Source organism: Megalops cyprinoides, chromosome 13 (assembly GCF_013368585.1).
Source record: "Megalops cyprinoides isolate fMegCyp1 chromosome 13, fMegCyp1.pri, whole genome shotgun sequence".
Lineage (NCBI taxonomy): Eukaryota > Metazoa > Chordata > Actinopteri > Elopiformes > Megalopidae > Megalops > Megalops cyprinoides.
Window position 1 is genome coordinate 25,526,271 of NC_050595.1, and position 19,695 is coordinate 25,545,965.

Sequence of the window (19,695 nt, forward strand, 5' to 3'; positions counted from 1 at the left end):
AATTCAGTTAAGCAATTAAGTTACAGATATAAATATACACTGCTAATTAACTAACTGGCCATAGGGGAATGAGAGTTGGAATAGAAACTGCTTCTAAGGATCTCTCAGGGAATTTGACACCCAAACCTCTATCAAAACTCCTCAGCATTATATAGGTTACCCTTCTTAAGAAACATGGAACAGTGATCACATTGTCCTTGTCAATCAAAATAAAGGCATTTCCTCATGATGAGAACCAGGCCAACTAAATTTAGCAAAATCAAATATTGTTCAAGGAAAGAATGCATCTCCTTCTACAAAACATTATCTCAGGGATTACCTCTTGTGAATCTCAGATTTAATTGAAATAAAAGTACAAAAAGTATGGTCCCTTTGATGTTTTGCGAATTGTCTCCTCAGCTGAGCTTGGGGGGTTTATGGGTTTCTCTCACTAATGTTATTGCTTTACAAATTTTCCATTGTGCAATTTTCCAACTGTATTTTGATAAGTATATAATTGGTGTTCCATATGCAATGTTGCAACACTAGCCTCTTTCATGGCAGATTGGCATCTATGTGCATAAACAGGTTTAATGTGAACTGATAAACTTACACACCTCTTCAAGGTAACAGTGAGACGTGACAGTTCTCAGATACCTTAATATATTTAGTGTGAGATTGTAGGGTCCCAGACAAATGCCTAAGAAACACCACTTATATATCTACTACCTCCATTACTTGTGTTATTGAAGGAAAGTGTCAAAGGGTTACCTGACTTCTGAACGGACGAATAACAAACTGTAAAACTGCAAAACTCCAAAACATGTATCAATATTTGAAAAATTATTTTAAAGAAACTCTCACTTTGTCCCAAAAAACACCAAACCACTTTTACTAGCTTTTTTACTACTACAAACCATTGCCAACATAGAAACTTGTGTTTATTGTGGGACACTGTGCTGTGAGAGCACTTCTCTAAAATGCAAAGGTTAGAGTAACTTTTTTTCTTATCACACCCACACAAAGCTTTCAGTAGATGTGGACCTCTTTCCATTGAAAAGCGATTATTAACGTATAATGCCAAGGTAACTGGAATGTGTGATGTGATAGCAGTAGTGTCAGAATCGCTTAACACCATAGCTTCATCTTCTCAGTTTCGTTTATAATGTAGAAATGACAGAGACACGTTTTAACATTATTTTATATATATATATTTCTGATCTGAGTATTAATGTCAAAAATACATAGTATGATTTACGCAGTTGTCCACTATATCATAATGCTTAGCATAACAGACATCACATGTGCAGTAAATGAAATATTAATTTAAATATTAAATAACTGACAAAGTAAACATGTAAACACTAAGCTAGTAAGGTATTTCTCTGTCTATTGCAACACTTCCAGTAAAGTGGTTCTGTAACAGTACAAAAAGAGATATTAGAATACTACTAATTTCATTTCCAGTTATTGTGGAAATACACAGTGCTCTTTTGCCATCTTATCCTTCTCTTGTTTGATTGCTTATGTCTTCTCTTTATTAAAGTGGGTCATAGTCTGATGCATTTGCTGTATGTCTCCACAAGAAATACCAAAGCCTTGAAAAGGATTTTGATGGGATTTAAATCAAAACACTGACCTACCAGCCAATCAGACATGACAAATCTAACATATTAAACCAACCGGGATAGGTTCAAAGATTAAAATGCATCTGGGTCTACCCAAAATAAAAAAAGGATATATGCGGTGGGATTATATGTTGCTTCTTAGCAGGTAGGTCAAAGTTTTGATTTAGTTTAAAGGCTGGATTGGACTGGGCAGGACTAGCATCTGGGAGAGAAGGGTGGGTCGGCAGGGGACTCTGTGAATGATTTGAGCTCATAGGCAGCACCACTGTCCACTTCCATTGACTTGCGTGAAAACAGGAGTCGGATGTCTCTGTGGAGGTAGATCTTTCCAGATTTTGAGCTCTGGAACCTAAGAGAGACACAGACAAACCATTCAATACAATGACAATAACTGCAGTCCCAGCAACTAGAGACAAATGCAGATAAACTCCATTGTTATACCTGAAGTCTCAATTAGCTGTACTTGCCCTTAAAAGTCACTCAGGGGACACTGACAGGAAACTTTAAATGTCTATCATTGTATCAGTACAGAAGAAGAACATGAAACCATTCTGCAGTGCATCCGACAAGGGAATGGAAAGCTTCAGGTCTCGCCCAAAGTGTCATTAACCACGTCATGCAGTAAGGGCGGGGTCTGAGGTTCTGGTGCTGACTGGGTGCCCTCACCTCAGGTGAATGAGGTAGCGCAGGGTCCGCTCCTGTCTCAGGGGGAGGGGCTTTTTGCTGACATGTCCGTTGGTTTCCCGCTTCACGGGAACAGAGAAGGTCCTCTGTCTGAGGAATGTTTGGTGATTGGCTGGCATCTCTCTCAGATCGTACACCACCACGAACATCTTCACCACCGTCTTGTTGGGATTGAATAAGGTCTGCCGCAGAAGTGCATTACTAAATTAACTGTACATTAATACAAAAAAATCTAAAAACGTCTGTTTCAAAGAAATTAAACAATTTATTTTTAAATTAGATTTAAATGTATCCAACACAAAAAGCCTAATGCTATTTTCCACAAAGGCACACTGCAGTGCCTGACATATTTCAGCTCAGCTTTTTCAACAGTATAAAATATAACCACAGGGGGCGCACAAGAGCTGGAGAGGAAACAGCCACAGAGTCAAAGCCCAGGAAGTGAGCGACGCAGCCCGCAGTGCGCTTTACTCATCAGTAAACCCCATATTCAGTGCCTACCTACTAAAACCAATACAAAAACCACTAATTTGATGAACAAACAGATACCCGATCATATATACATTTTCAGTGTGGCATTGTAATGTTTCCTCTTAAGAAAAGAATGTGATAGACTGTCTTTGTCTGGGGAAAAATACACAATTTTATTTTATTTAATTAATTTCATTTCTCAAACTTCTTGGGCTTCAACTCCTGGCTGTTGCCTAGAACAAGATAGGCCAGTCCAGTTGCTGTATATACATTCTGTGGATGCATTGTGTAAACCTAGCATTTTCCAGACAACACTAGGGGGCATATTTTCATCCAGTCTAACCATAATCCACTTCCCCCCTCAAATGGCAATGCTGTACATTGCCTTCCTCTGCCTCCTTTGTTCTCAGGGCTGTGTGCATAAGTGGGATGTAATGTTTAAAAGACCTGGTTCTAATCCTCCAATCCCACTCAGATACTGTGAGATACAGCCCACAATTAGACTTTTTTAAAACTGACATTAATTTAAACTAACATTTATTTACATTTTTTCATATTTTCAATGTAACACTTAACACTGAGTACATGTATGACTGTAAATGTACGATTATGGCTTTACAATATCCTGTGTAGAAAAGGTAAAAGCACCATATGCAGTTAAGAGGGCAATGATATTACCGTCTTAAAAATGGATGATTCATTAAAGCGTAAAAGTCCTTCCCACACAAATGCACACACGCACATACACATGAATGCGCACACGCACATGCACATTTTTCCTTTTTGTGATTAAAAACATCCACTTTTCGGCTTCAAAAAGATGGACAATTCACTGACACTACTGGATCACAATCAGCGAGGTAACATTATTTGTTAGCAGCCTCTGAAGTGGCCCTTGAAAAAATGTATAGATGTGATTCTTACCACTTGAATTGTTCCTGAAGGAGGTACACGGTAACCCCTTTTACCAAGGGACTCCAAGTTAATTACACCCTGAAACAAAATCAGAGCAGAACTAAATTAAACAGCTAATACTGGAAAAAATGGTCACACATTACACACAAGCAGAACAGACCAAGGCTGCTATCCAGAGTTTGGAACAGGATATCAGCAGTGAGCTATTCAGAATGCATCATCAACAGAAGGCAGAACATAGAGGGACATTCTACCATGTAGGGAGAAGGCGCGTTGTCATCAGAGACACTGTAGAATGACACGTCCACCGGCAGGGTCATGTGACTGGGGCAGAACGTTCCACTGGCGCCCACCTCGGCTGAGAAGCCCTCCACATTTCCCAGTGGCTCCAGACGGTAGTTCAGCACACACTCCTGCGGGCACAGCACACACACACAAACAGACACACACACAGAGAAGAGCTCAACATTTGTCAAATTATTGCTCCTCCATTTTGAAAGACGATGTGACTTTGAGATGGCCAGATTAGCCACTGGTGCCCGTGTTCACTTAATCAGAAGGCAGTATGATTCCACTAAAGCAGTCAATGGAGAAATGTCCCTGGTCTCACTCTCAGACATCCATACTTTTGTATCTATTGATCACTTGACCGCATCTCACCACAGTCTGATAGCCAACACACATCCCTGTGGATCACTCTGCAGTCCCTCAGCCCTAGAATTTACAGCTCGAACCACAGCGGCGTTTCCAATTCCACAACAACGAGGGGTCGGTGTCCGACCGAATCTATGGTTTTCTGGCCGAATCTACGGTTTTAGCTCTCTGCATCAGCAAAAACACAGTGAGCGCGAGCAGCTGTGGGGGGCGCATTCTCCCGGGAAGAGTACCTCGAAGTTTCCCAGGAGGCTGAGGCTTGCGGGGGGTGCGCTTGTGCTGAGCAGCTGCTGGGTCGGCCCGTCCGCATCGCCCTCTCTCTTCAGACACACTCTGGAAGCAGGCAACGGGGAGAAGCAGGCTTTTAGGGTTCGCGCGAACGGCCCGGGCCTTGTCACATTCTCAAACGATGATCTAAACGCAGCTCCGCGCGGCTGTCACGTGGACAGGCCCGGCTACATGGATCCTCGCCCCATTCAAAGGCTAAACCCTTTGTCCCTCGGTCGAACGGGGGAACAGCTGTGGCAAAAGCATGCTGCCATGTACAGCGATTAGAAATTCCACAGGAACAAAAACCTTGCACTCAACAGATTACTGCCTTATGTCAGTGCAGGGACCTGTGCAATGCAGGAATATCAGGAGATTAAAAATGTACAGTTGGCCAATTTGATTACAGCCCACTTCAGAACATAATGACAGTGTGTCAGCTCTTGCAGTGGCAAAGAAATGAGGCGGATTTGATGCCTCACACAAATGAAATACCGCATGAGCTCATGTGCCCTTTGTGACTGTAAGGCCACTGGTGAGTAAGATGCATATGACCGATCAATACCTTCTGCCAGCAGCCCATGGTAGACCGTTGCAGCGAATCAGTGATGTGTCTAAATCAAAGTATCCAGTCTGCGTTTTCCTTTGAGGAACCTGAAAAGGAACATTTAAAATTCCTTCAGTCAAATAACAACGAAGATGAAAAACGCTATTTTCGTCAACACGGTCCCTCTAGATACCGATAAATCTAACCAAACAGTCTGCTGACAAAATTAAACTCACAATTTTAAAGCCCTGCCAAATTATTGTATTCAAAAGATTAAACGTAAGTACTTTACGCTAATGCATGAAGTATTTCCTTATGATTCAGACAGAATTCATATGAGAATACATATGTGTCACTCAGTGTAAGTATCTATCATAGATTGACACTGTGTGGGTAAGTCTGTGGAAAATCTCAGGCAACTCTACCACAAATGTGCATTTTTCTATTTTCTATCTACAGAACAACATTTATGGGGGATGATGTTAGAACTAACTTGATACCACACAAAAAGAACATCATGCTATAATGAGCTAAAATAATAAACCCAAACATAATATAGCATGCAGTCATGTGATACATTAGATGCCTCACACAGCCCAAAGTAGGCTTCCTTAACAAAACACTGCCAACGCCCTCAAAATAGTAGGTCCTTCAATAGTGTCCTGCCAAAGAGGGCCTGTTATGCATTAACTGGCTGTGAAATCGGGGAGCTTCTATAAAAAGCCGGGTTTGAGCCCAGGCGCCGGGACGCTGCAACGGCTCACGCGCTCAGCGAGACGCAGGATATGGCGGCTCTGCCTCTGGACAGCACTGCCTTCTCCAGGAAGCGAGGGCTTTCTGAGCGAGCAGGCAAACGCCGGGCACGTGTCTGGTTTCAGTCTGCACCTGACAGCAGCGCACGGCAAAAAAAAAAAAAAAAAAGCAGGGCCCCTTTTTTGCCTCCCAGCCTAAACCGCGCTCCCGTGACGAGCCTCTGCCTTTCCGCCGTGGAGAGGGTGACTTCAGAACTGAGTCATTCACGTGAAACTGGAGGCGTAATGTCAGACGAGACTCGGGCCATACTGGCTATGTAATGAGAGAAGCTCTTTGTTACTCAGTGACAGAAGGGAATATTTTTTTTAATGTGTAATATCACTGAAATGCACGCTGGAGAGAAATAAGTCACAGCATGATTAAGTGGATAATCTGCTTGAGTGAAATGTATGTGAAAAAAAAACACTTGGTCACAGGATGATGAAATAAGCAGTCTTTACATGCAATAACAGTGTCATGTGTATGGGTGAGACACCTGTGGTCAGACAGTAATTAAAGTGAACTTCCTTTATGTCTCACATAAGTGTAATCTCTATGTGCAACAACAGTGCCAGGCCTATGGGAGCGAAACCCCCCACTTAGACAACGACAAGTGAGCTTCCTTCATGTGTAACATGACTGAAATGTGACACTCACAGGGCTGGAGAGCAGAGGTAATCCGGTGCAGGGGTGGAAGGCTTTTGTTGCTGTTCCGTCTAGGGAGTGACGATTCTGCTTCTTCCAGATATTGCACGGCTTCAAGGGGGACTTGGCATTTGCTCTCTGTGAACATAACATAGCGCGACAGTTAAAGCCCAGACCAGGAAACTCCAGATCTGTACTCTTAAAATGTTCAACAAATGAACTCAAAACAGCTATGATGATATTTATGACCTCACTGAGAAGTCAGGCCTGGCAAATTATTTATCAAAAAATGCAAAAAATCAAAGATTTAAACATTTCTTTTTCATAGGATTCATGTTCAGAAATCACTGAAGAGATCAATAATCCAAGTGATGTGGATTACTGCAAAATGCTTCCTCTCCAATCTTTGAGTCCACGTTAGAAGACTCAAAGAGGCATGCTGTGCGCATAGCTGGCGGTTGCCATTGCTCCCCGGTCACACGACTCACCAGGACGTCTCCATTCTGTGTTGTGTCGGCGTGGACCGCCCGCTCCTGGCTGCCGCCTCTCTGGGCGAGGCCGGCCAAGGTTCTGCGTGCGGAAGGGTCCCGGTTCTCGTCCTGCCAGCGGGGTCTCTGCGGGTCGGGCCTCTCTTGGCCTTTGGAATCGATGACGTCTTTCGGAGGGGAGGCGTCCGCAACGTTCACCTCGTTCTGCCCGTGGCGGTCGCCGGGCCTCGGAACGTTCCGCTCGGCGCTCAAGGGGCTCCCGCCGTCCTGTTTGGCGTTCTGTAAACCGTGTGACGTTTTTGGCTCCGGCGTCGCCGCCGGGCCTTCAAGTTTTCTGCAGGCCGGGTCCTGAGGTCTCTGGGGACAGTCCTGGGGGGTACTGCCGTTGATGCTTATATGTTTACTACTCAAGTCTGTGCAAATGTGTAAGTCAGTGCCGTTCGCTCTAAGGGTGTCTGGGGAGGTGCCCTGCAGGGGCGTTGTTTGGCCTTGGCTCTGGCCGCTCTCGCTTTTATTTGGTGTGTTCAAGGTGCCCTCCTTGCGGCTCTTGGACGCGCAGTGCAGCAGCCCGGTGCATTTGCTCTGGGACTGCTGGAAGGTGTCCTGGATGAGTCTGGAAATGTCCTGCACGGCCTCCGATATCCGCTGGGTCTCGGCAGGGTCCAGGAGCAGCAGCTTCCTGCACGAGGCCGGCTTAGGGGAAGCTCTCGGCTCGCTGTCTGTTTTGGCTTTGCCGCAGAAGCCCGGGGGGGTGTCCGAGGGAGAAAACCAGCTCCTCCCTTCACGGGTCCTCTCGGGGGAGCTGCCGTCCCGGCGTGGGGACTGGCTCGGGGACGAGCTGCAGGGTTCTTTGCTCCTCCTGAACAGGCCGTCCTCTTCGCGTGGCCCCCAGAAGGCTTTGGGGCCCGGGGCCTCAGGACCCCCGAACAGGCTGTCTGGGATGTGGGGGGCGGTGGGGTCGCAGTAATTCAGATGCTGGGCGATGCGGGCGATGACCTCCTGCCTTTCCTGCAGCAGGGAGCCAATCAGGGGGTTGGTCTCCCCCAGGGGCGGTCTGGGGCCGGGCCTGGGGGACGCCAGGGGGTCCAGCAGGGACTTGGGGGCTCTGGCGGGCGCCTCCGGGGCGTGCGCCTTTGAGCCTTCCGCGCCATTCATCGACGACCCGTAACCCTCCACGGGTCTGACATCAGAGGGGCCGCTCAGTCTGGAGTAGAGCCACTTGACCGCTTTGCTGGGGGGGAGGGCGTCCGGGTGGGGGTACTGCCTCGGGCTGGCCACGCCGTTAGGAACGGGGGAGCGGCCGGTGCGGGAGGGCGGAGGGGAGCCCCGCGGGCGGCGCGGGTCGGCCTCCGCGACGTCACAGTCCCGCCTGGGCCTCTCCTGCTCGTGGCTCCTCTTCCCGTGGAAGCTCAGGCTGGTGTGGATGCTACATTTCAAGACGGGGTAGTTGGGCTGCCGGGGGAGGGACTGCACACGCACTTTGAGGGCCACGCTGTGGGACACGTTGGGGATGGGGAAGGCATGCTCCGCCGGGGGCTGGGAGAAGTTCCACAGCAGCTCCTCGTCGGCCGCACTGATCCTGTGACAGAAACCGAGAGTCAGTGCAGAAGCTGAAACTCTGTCCTAAATTCACTGCATCAGCACAGAAATCATAACTCTTCTGCATTCATTGACTTTTACATCATTTGCCAGGCAAACCCTATTATCAGGAGCACCTCACAGTTTACATATCATCCGCTGATACAGCTGGAGTGGACTGAAGTAATTCAGGTTAAGTACCTTGCTTAAGGGTGTAACAGCAGTACCTAGGAACTGAACTAGGAAACTCTGGGCTGCAAGCCTTGCTCCTTATCGCTTAACCACACTGCTGCCCGCTACACCTCCGCTGCCTTCATTTGCACGGACCAGCATCCAAAATACATCTGCGCGTTCCCAATAGCTAAACATGGACGCTTCTGCAATGCCACACTGTACTGCCCTGGGGCAGACAGACGCTCACCTGTACAAAATGTTCCTGGGAACAATGCCATGCGACGCACTCAGCCAGGCGCTGAGCTGGGAGAAGAACACATAGGAACGTACTGCCAACAGCAAGGTCTTCTCCTCGATGAAGCGATCGCCGCTTCTGATCACAGACACAAAGAAGGGGGCATTTTAGCACTCTCTCACAGGCGCGAAGCCCATCCAAACAGCATAACCACCTTCCAAAAAAATAACCATATCTAGGAAGCAAAAAAGGAGTTATGAAGACAATATAAGCAGGAGAGATAATGAAGTAATTAGAGAATGGAGAATCATATTTGATTTCAGGCGGGCGTGCTGGGTTTGTGAATCTTTAACCCTTTCGCACGTAACTTATTTTATGCTATGTAGCGCGTGATACGTTGCATTGTTCATTATGTTTTCATTAGCGTTATTAAGCTTCTCAAAGTTTTCACCGCCACATGTGCCATACTTTAAAACTTTAAACGCTGTTTTTCAAAGCTAAAATTAGCTAGAATTTTTCCAATCTAGTGTTCTAATTGCACCGGTTTTACCGAAAACGCTAAACAGCTAATCACTGTGTGTGACTGTATGTATGCTCGAAAGGGTTAAATTGTACTCTGTGTGTGTGCAGGTGTTAGTGGTTGTGTGTATGTATGTGTATCTGTCCAGCGCGTAGTCCTGCCTTGCACCCTGAGCTTGCTGGGCCAGGCTCTGGCTCTCAGCGCGAACTCTTCGGGTGGCTACAGAGGACGGGTGGACAGAATCAGGACAGAACTTCTCCTATGGCGCAGGCTCTCCGACACGTACTGCCTGGGAACGGGCTGCAGGGTCCACCTCTCCAGCAACAGCGCGTCCTGCTTAATGGCGGGGTCGTTGATGTCGTTCCCTTCCGTGGTGGGACCCTCGTCGCTATAGCAGCAGTCAGGGAGCAGCATCACCTCTACCATGATGGGGATGTTGTTTCTCCAGAGGAGCACGACCTCTGAGCGCGTCCTCCTGGCCTGCCGGCACTGACACAGCAACACAGGGCACGTTCAGCCCCCGGACACTGCACCGCGCCAAGACCACAGAGCCTGAACATGTAACTACCCTCTGAACCCCCGAGTCTGGCTATACCTCTGAGAGTGCTCAAAATGTAACACCTCCACCCCCCCCCCACAAATAGTATCACTCACACTTCTCCCTGAAAGCAGAACCACACCACGTCCGCTGCTGCTTTGGCGGAGAGAACAGCTCGGTTTGCAGGTACGGTACCTGTGGCAGTTTGTCGCTGCATTCGTGCTTGGAGTGGACGGGCAGGGCGGACTGCGCCGGGGGGCAGTGCAGGCCCTCCGTTCGGCCCTTCACGGAGCATTCCGGAGTGCGGCCCTCGGTGATCAGCAGGGACAGCAGCACCAGGAACTCCTCCGCGTCGTACTCGAAGAACTCCTCCGCAGCGTCTGGGGGGAGGGGGCAGAGAGCAGGGACGTGCGCGGTTAAGAGTAGCCGGACGTTACACATGACAATTACGCAACGCTTCACCTCCGTCTCGTCCTCTGGAGTGACAGGGTGGGGGGGTTGGTGCATACCGCAGGCGCGTGGCTGTTTTCGTGCTAGGGTGCCAGCAGCCAGCCTGTACACACGCGGGTGTTTTCATGAGATAACCTTCAGCGCGACAGCGACAGGCCGCGGCCTCGGGAGTCTTCTGCACTCGTCTCTCACCACAGATTTCCATTCACGGAAACACAATGCGGCCCATTCCCGGGCCGCTCCTCAGCCAGCGAGAGGGCCCGCTCTCACCACGCCGGCGTGACGTGCGAATGAAATGCGATCCCGCCGCGTCTCAGGAGATCCGCACGCACCGCTGGCAGATGCCGCCGAACCCTGTGAACCGTCGTTACCGTATTGTTCCCCGGCAGACAGATCTGTCAGCCGCTTTCGTGACGATGCGGAGACAGCGGCGACGCGAGTCACAGCTGCCGACATGTCAGCGCGGCGGTGGCAAAAGGGAAAAGTAAACACAAACAAGCCACGGCAACTTATTTAGCGCTGCACAAAGACCTGTAATTACGCATACGTTTTATGCCATTTTTGTTTACACTCTGAAATCAAGTAATTACCGAAGCCCACCACAGCACTGCTGTTGGAGCAAGGGGGATGCTATTATAACAATGTTTTGACAGTGTCTATATACAGTACCACAGCGGAGATGCAAATAATTTTAAAAAAGACATTCAGACTACCTCCATGCTGAGCGAGCCAACTGAAAAAACTGCCACGCATGTCCTTGCTTTCAATGGGAAAGAAAGTATAGAAGACCACGAGCTGGGGCGATGGCCACACTGTGCCCCACACTTTGTCAGACACTGTGGAGCTTGGAGGACTCAAGTTTCTTCAACAATGTGGCAGTCAAATCAGGTAGTTACCCTAGGAGAAATGCTCTCGGGTGAAACAGAGTACAGCTTATTCATCCTTGGTTTATCCCCTGATCAGCCAGATCAAGCACTCGTGGCTTGTTAGAATTGTAAAATTGCTGTTCGCTAAAAAGCAAACTGTTAACAGTGTCTGTGCTTTGCTTTGTGGCAAGGTTAACCTTCTGCCACATTTAATCTGAGAAACCTGTAAGACGATGGCCTCCGCAAAGCTTTAAGTCAAGGCTCCCCTCCCTTTCATTCTGATTTTTCCTCTTACACGGTTTCGCCTGACTGGGCTATTATCAAAGGTGGCCTGCGTGCCGTTTGATATTTTGCATTCATTGTTAATTGCATCTAATGGCACAAGTGCACCCTTTATGAAAAGACGGGGGGCTTACAGTGGTCCCTTTGTTGGCGCCACTGTGCGAGGTTCAGTTGGAGCCGGGCGGCTGAATTGTGAATTCTGCAGAGCTCGGTGAATGCAGCAGATGTAGGCCTTCTTTATGAGCCCCAACAAAGGTCTCAGACAGCACCGCTTCCACTGAACTCTTGAGCAGCGCCGTAAGCTCATTGTACGGCCGTCATTTTTCTCCTATTTCAGCTACGACTGAACTCTGCGCATTCATTACAGAATAACTCTATCTTCTCCCACATCAGTGAAATAGATACTGCAGGTGTTGTGAAAAGATTACTCATCGTGTTTTCTGTGACCGTTACTTAGCAATACAGCATAAAGCAGCAGTGGTGACTGCTGACAGAAACATACTGCGAAGATAAGCTGACCTGTACAAACTTATTCTGAGAAGATAAACACATCATAATATCGAGCCGAGCAACCAACACGTTTCCTAAATGATATAGTTCAGTTTGATAAACAAAGGCTTGTTTCATGGGGAACCCAATTTAGTGTACAAAGTCTGAACAACGGACAATACAGGCAGGAAGACGTCTAATTTTAGGTACACCCTGAGCAGTCACACCCACAGATTCTGAGGAAAGCCACAAGACAACGTCATTATTTCACACTGACCCTGCAGACACGGGAAGGAGAGCAAATGACTGCACTTTATCATCCTTCCATCCCCGTTCTGGCGATAATTTTAGCCTTTAAACGCCGCCTGTGCTAATTGCACGGTTTAAATGACTACCCGTTCACACAGGGCCCTCGCTATTTTAGTCGCACAGTAGCTGGCATGCTGTCACACTGCCCGTGTGAGTTGACTTTGGGAGGGGCAACAGAAATGTACTGCCATACGTGGGCTCGAGTGAACTAGGTTACAGAAGGACACGATCACAGCGCGTAATTGTTTTTCTGCTTTTCTGCGAGGAGAGGCCCTGGAAGGCACTCCATTTCAACATCAGCACCTGAATAAATTATCAATCAAGGGGTGATTTTCAAGCTGTAAATCTGAGTGAACCAATCTTCACCTCAGCGCAAACAAACCCAACCCGCAGAGGAATTTCAAATCAATTCCGAGGTCAAACCGAACGACCCTCTGAAATAAACGTCCTTGTATTCCGCTCAGCGGAGAATGCGGAACGAATCATTTTAGCTGTCACTTTTCTACTTCTCTTCCAGCGTGCGGCATCTGAGAAATCCTGACACATTCAGACTCATGCAGTCTGCACGTGCTGCCACAAAGCACTCATTTATGCACAAGTAGGGAAACTGCAACCCACCCTAGAGGGTCTTGCTGCTACACGGCCATCACCTGCTGCAGCACCAAGGCCTCCTTATTCTCCAACAGGCAGAACCCTTCTCTTCAGGGTAAACAGACCCACAGAAAGCACATCTGATGGAGACATTGGCCTGGGAGTGGCTGAACTGGGATCTGTGAGCGGACACACATGTGGAAAGTGTACTGGGAACTATTCATGGGACTGCCGAGCTTGCACATACACATGCCTCTGTAAAGTTACGCCGCTAATCCAGACACTGTACTCTACGCTAGAACAGTGGAGGACTGTATGGCATAAGAACACAAGGTTCTGCAGCGCCAGTGCCTGAGTTAACCATTGCATAGAGGTTGGTATATCTACAGTCAAGACAAGAATTAGGCTGACCTGTCCTTGTTATCTCCAAAATTAATTGCTGACAGGACAGTGGAGTTCAAAGTGCCTTGACAACACAAGCCCCTCTGCGAGTGCGCAAACCTTTGGTCTTTGTTCTCACATCAAACCTCCACTGCGGCTTTCAGTTCTCTGTCGGCTTGTGGGCAATCTCCGTTTAGCATGCCCACAAACTCAACACAGACATATCTGCGAGCCGCCAACGTTCTGACCGCATCTGCACTGAGCTTGGCAGCTGCTCAGCTGTCACAGATGATAGGGCCTCATTCTCATTTTGCTTGTCTCCACTCTCTCCCGGACTCCTCACAGACACACTGTCCGAATACAAAACAAAGCTGTTGGTATTTCTGCATGCTGGTTTTGCGCATTTAGCCCAGCGAGGCCAGAGGGAAATTGCTTCACATCTGTTATTTGCTCAATATTGGAAGAGCTGTGCTGTCTGTTGCTGTCTCTTCCTGGATGGGGGTGCGCAAAATCGATGCCAGCTGATGCAAGCCGCCGTAACCGAAGACCCCCGGCAGCTGGTTCTGGTTAGACGGGGGTGGGGGGACACCGTGGGCCCCCGCGCTGGCGAGGGGGACCGTCTGTCCCCGGCGGCCGCTCCCGCTCATCTGGGGAGGGGAGGGGGACCTCTACACGCGTGACGTGGGGAAAGCACGGTCGCCACAGAGAGCCAGGAAGGGAAGAGGCGGCGGCCTCCAGCCGCAGTGATTGCGTGGAGGAAAGGTGGGAAAAAAGACAGCAACAACAAAACACAGAAACGCCAGCTCCTGCGATGCGCCCCTCTTCCTCTCGCGCTGCTCTGTGGGCGCTGCGCTTTCGGCGAACTGGGTTAAAGGTAACGCCTCATTCAATGCAAGAATAGAGACAGGGCGACCAAGGGGGAGAAGGGAAAAAAAAGAAGATTTGGGGTGGGGGGTTGTGGGGAGGCTCCAGGGGAAAAGGAAATGACTGAACACAAAGGCAAGGTTTTTGGAGTGGTACAAATCACAGCATGTGTCTCATCTGAGGTTTTTTTTTTTTCTTCCAGATAGCTGCACTTTCACATGGTGGGGAAACAGAGAAAGTGGGCTCTGGCTAATTGGCTCCGAGACAAAAAGCTGGGGGGTTACAGACAGAGAAATAATCCGGCCTTTTCTCTGCCTGGCTGAACGTTCCTGTGCCTCTTCTAGGAAAGACAGATAACATGCCTCGGAATAATAAGCCGCAAATCAAAAGGGGCCTGAACTGCCTGGACCCGTCCTAATAATCTATTTCTGTCACCTCGCTGCTGCCTTACATATCACCTCTTAGCAGGAACACGGCCCAGAAAACCGGCTCATGCAAATACAGAAACCGCACGCCGATTGCTCTTCCACGCCAGGTTCAGCTGGCCTGCGGCATTTCTCGGGGGCCCGTGCCGAACGCCTTTTCACCGGCTGCCACGCTTCGCGGTCTCGAAGTCCGACCGGTCCGCTCCCCCCCCCCCCCAGCCTTCAGGGGTTTATGTAACGAGGGGGCTATTTCGAGCAGTGCAGCACGCGATCATTAGCGCCGTCTCTGCGAGGTGCTGGAGCGGAGCCAGCGGATCAGCTGGCCGGGTTCACGCGCGCACAGAGCCTCCAATGTCACATTGGAAGGCCCCGGGCCTGGCACCCCGCTCCGGGGTGACTGCCACCGTCCCTTTCAGCCCTCGGAGTAATAGGAGCTGGCAACCAATGGGGTCTCTATGCACGCTAACAAAGTAGCTGCTTCAAGGAGATTTATTCCCCTGCCCGCAATAAGCAATAAAGGTCCACATTCATGTACTGATGGTGATTAGCTCCAGTATCGCCCTCCAGAATTCACACTGACACCCTAAATCCCCTTTACGAGACACGGTGTTGGGCGAAGCAACAGGAGAGCGGGCCGCTGTGATCCCTCTCAGCTCTGTGCCACTGAGACAATGCGCCCATGCAGCACGCAGCTGGCCCTTCCCAGCATCCTCCAGGAGGCAGAAAAACAGACAAGTGTCATGTGAGACTCAGAGCACTCCTATTCCTCACCAGACAATGCCGGTCTTGTTTAGACCCGCAGCCATATGATAAGCTTATTGAATCATCGATTCTTAACGTCCAAACAACCAAACGCTGTTTGGTGCTTTCTTTTTCGAGTTAATCCACAGATTTAGAAATGCAGAGATTTCAGTTTACGTAACATATTCAATTGGGGGGGGGGAGTGTGTGCTGCCATCTAATAGGAAACCCACCTTCAGCAGCTGCGAACCGACACGCAGTCCTCAGTGTTTCCACTGTGTGTAAAATCAGAGAGAGCTTTTTCATAACGCTACGCGGGGACAAAGCGCTTAAAAGCCTTTCCCAGGCTTGCACAATACATTAAGTGGCACTTTGTTACCGGACACTGACCTTCGCAGCGTGGATCTGACACATTTCATCTCGAAAGGAGGTCAGATCGTTATTAATGCTTTATCAGATCCCGGATCGCTGCAGATATTGTTTCCCATCTGCGCCACCCTGAGAACCTCTGAGAAGTTCTGATACTAACGAATGGCTCTGACGGGGGGCGACCGCGTGGCAAACGCTGTTACCATGAGCGTGCTTCACCTTAAAGATCACAAGAAGTACAAGTAAGCAACTGTAACGTGGCCCCCTACAATGCCTACAATATAATAAAAATAAACACAAATCCAGTCAGCATGGATTATCTTTTTGAGGTGTTTTTTTCTATGCAAATGGATCAGTATCCGAGGTGACAAAGAGCGTACATGATCACCCATAGGATACTGCTTAAGCCCTCTGTGCTATCAAGACGGAGCGTTTTGGGCCCTGAAATGACACAGCTGTGGCACCGAAGCCCAGGACGCAGCGGAGAGCAGCCCACATTGCTCTCTCTCGTAATTACCAGGCACAGGGGGCAAACCATTGGAGTTACGCTGTGGAAAAGCAATTGGGGCAAGATTACAGCCAGGCCCTGCATTGGAAAGCTGCTTACTGCAGGCACTTGTGAGATAAATTTAACCACCGAGCGCGCCTCTCTCCACCCACGCTCCCGAGACAGCTTATGTCACGCGGGCCCCCACGACACGCGGGGGACATCACCCCGGGGTGCGGGGCCGGCGCTGATCTGGGACGGGATAGTCAAATGCTACCGCCGATCCCAAAATGCAAATCTGCCCCAGGGAGAGGCAGCCATTTAAATCCACAGTCACGGCACTCCACCTGAACATAGTTCAGGTGATGTCTAAACACGCACACCTGGGGACGGGACGTGGACACGGGTACGAGGACAGTTGTAATTTTTCAATGGCTTTTCGCGGATTTCGATCAGCGCCGTTCGCCAGCCCCCCGCTTACGCAACCCGGGTCCCTGTCCCACTGACCTAAAAGCAGCAGCGGTCACGCTGCCGGGCAAGTTCCTCTCTCTCTGTTTTATTTACACCGGGCTGATGTGTATTGAGGCTTCCAAACAAGGCAACGAAATCACTCGGCTGCCTGCTGGCGCTGTCCCAGGGATCCACCGTACTTGGTGCGATCCAGACTTTGATCCCCGGTTGCCCCAGACAGCTGGTCCAAAGGTTGCACTCGCGGTGTTTTGGTGTCCATCTTCAGCGGAGATAGGATGGCAGAGTGTAACTTTAATCGTCTTCCTTTAATATACCTTCGCTGCAAACACGCCATATGTCAGCCAGCACCAAGACGGAGCTAAAAAAAACCCCACTACGATGATGTGTGTAAAAATAGGCACTTGACCCAGTGCTATATGAGTATAGGCAGTTTATGTTGTTTTTCATCTGCGCATGAAACCACTTTGTCTTCCCAAAGCGCAAATGAAAGATGGATGATGAATGCTGACATGGGTTAAAAACAGTACAAAGAAGCTCTGCATTACCCAGTGGAAAACAATATATACATACATCTCCATATACATTTTATATTACACTTGAGTATTTCATTATTTATATAGATTGATTGATTTCATCTCATACTCCTAAATGTTGTAATTTAAAATGCAAAAATTAAAGCCTATCACACTTGAAAATATAAGACAGACAAAATACTATGATTACATTGTGAATCAGCAATCCCCATTTCCCCACTAAAATAGCGCCTAGCGCCTTCTGAAACAGGCAGCACCCCGAATAGGCTGCTCTCACATGCGAGTACAGAATGTGCAGGGTGCTGGAATCCGACCCCTCAGAACATGGGCGAACTGCAGCACAGACTAGGAGGGCCACACACCGGGGCCTGGCTGCGGTCAGACAGAGCTCGCTTCTGTAGGGAGGTGCCAGGTGGAATATCTTGGCTCGGGGGTGAAGGGCCATTGGGCCGGCCTCTCTTTCCAGGGTCAGGTCAGGAGAGCGGCAGACAGCAGGAGCCTGGAGAAGGCTCCCTCTCGTGTGTCTCGGTAAACACACACCACCCCCGTGGCTCTGAGGCAGCCGTGCGCGAGAAGAGTTAAGGTAGGGCTGTTTTTTTTCCGCTTTGGGGCACTGGGGGCTCCTTTCTGCGGCGGGGCGGGTTGTTACTTATTCATATCGGAGCGACACCTTGAAAAGAACAGGAGCTTTGCTTCTGCAGTAAATGGAAGCGTTGAGTCCATTCGCAGCGGGGGGGCTCCAGCCAGGCCCATTAGAAATTCCACATCAGTTCCCCTCCATTCCGGTTATGTCAATTAAGGTGTTGTCCTCATCCAAGGGAAAGAAGCAGAGGGAAAACACGGAGGCGGAAAACGGTCCCGCCTCGTCAGGACACCGCGACGTGTCCTTACTGTGCGCTGGGACATGCTGTTTCTTCATCTCACCGACACAATCTCACACCACCCTGGAGCTGTGGCCAGTTCAGGACAACGGACGACACCAGCAATAAACGTCTGGAGGGACTCTGCATTGTTGTATAAACCTCCACTGCTTTATCATTTATTCATAAAAAACCTCATTAAAATGTGTAACAACACGGGTTGAGTGTGGTCGGGCAGACGGCCAGGTACTTCAAATAATGGACACTGCAGAGTAAAAAATATTAGCCTATTAAATGTCAATGCAAAAGCATGTAAGGCATCAAGTGAGAGTAATTTTGTTGTGTACCCGGGGAAGAGGGCTGAACAGACCAACACCACTTTTAATCTCTCTACTAGTCACTTCTCAAGCCATGTGATGAAAGTCACTTTAGGCATTACAGTGGCCGCTAGCAGGAGGAGACAGGGGAGAGGAGGAGACATCAATCACGTCAGCGCTGGCGAAGAGCAGCGAGGGGCGCACAAAGTGTCAGTGTGCTGCTAATGAAAGGCGTGACGTCAGCGCTTTCGGCGGAGGCCCTCGCCGGTCCGAGTTCACGCAAGGCAGACGTTCCCGAGCCGGCCCCCCTCCTGTCCGTGCGGGCGCTGGCCCCGTCTGCCCTCCGGCGGGCCGGCGGCCGCGGTGCGGGATTATTAAAGCGACAGAGCGCGGCAGCGGCGGCGGCGGCGGGATGAGCCGGGACGCTCGGCCTCCTCCTGTTAGACGGGAGGGGAATGCGACCTACATAATGTACACCACGTACAAAGGGACAATGCCAGCTGCAAGCTGCTCTCTGCTGCCTTCACTCTCTCTCTCTCTCTCTCTCTCTCTCTCTCTCTCTCTCTCCTCTTTTATTGCAAACCAGCTGCACGCGCTCATCGGGATTCCGGTACATTAACCATTCCCGAAATCTGCGACGGGGGGACTGGAAGCGGGTGCAGCTGATGTCACGGAAAGCGAGGGCAAAGTGGGACAAATCGTCCCCCCCCGGCCCCTTGTTCCTGGACTCTCCGCCGCGGGCCCGGGTTTCTCAGGCTGTTCAGATTCGGACGTGCCCCCGCAGGGCCACCTGTGCCGGTGCGGGGAAATCACAAAGGCCGTCATGCACGCAGCGCGCGATTCATCTCCCCCCCCTCGACAACGGCTCGTCCAACTGCTCCTTTTAATCAAGGCCGCGGCCATCCTTCTAATTTCACAGAGGGCCGACCCACCGTCTCCCCTCCTCGTATTTCACTCAGACAGGACAATGTGACAGGACAGACAGCCACACTTCATCATCACGGCCGCATTAATCCACCGAAACACCTAGATGGACTGAAGGAATTAACTCTGGGGGAGAAGAAATCAGAAATAAAAAAGGAAAAAAAAATCCTTTATGTCACGGCAGAGCTGATCTGTTTTGTAAAGAGACAATGAGATTACAC

At 49.5% G+C, this 19,695-nt stretch overlaps 1 protein-coding gene across 1 annotated transcript in view; it reads right to left on the bottom strand.

The window, feature by feature from the left end:
• Nucleotides 1–1,249: 1,249 nt before the first annotated feature.
• The window catches only part of LOC118788005 (protein FAM214A-like), a 29,507-nt gene continuing 11,061 nt past the window's right edge, over nt 1,250–19,695 (bottom strand). The window contains exons 2-12 of the mRNA XM_036543821.1: nt 10,311–10,495; nt 9,864–10,066; nt 9,070–9,195; nt 7,071–8,649; nt 6,595–6,720; nt 5,164–5,252; nt 4,565–4,664; nt 3,932–4,090; nt 3,687–3,755; nt 2,274–2,473; nt 1,250–1,956 (exon numbers count right to left, since the gene is read on the bottom strand). Of these exons, the coding sequence (XP_036399714.1) occupies nt 1,803–1,956; nt 2,274–2,473; nt 3,687–3,755; nt 3,932–4,090; nt 4,565–4,664; nt 5,164–5,252; nt 6,595–6,720; nt 7,071–8,649; nt 9,070–9,195; nt 9,864–10,066; nt 10,311–10,495 (2,990 nt within the window). The 3' untranslated portion in view covers nt 1,250–1,802. The remainder of the gene's footprint in view (nt 1,957–2,273; nt 2,474–3,686; nt 3,756–3,931; nt 4,091–4,564; nt 4,665–5,163; nt 5,253–6,594; nt 6,721–7,070; nt 8,650–9,069; nt 9,196–9,863; nt 10,067–10,310; nt 10,496–19,695) is intronic.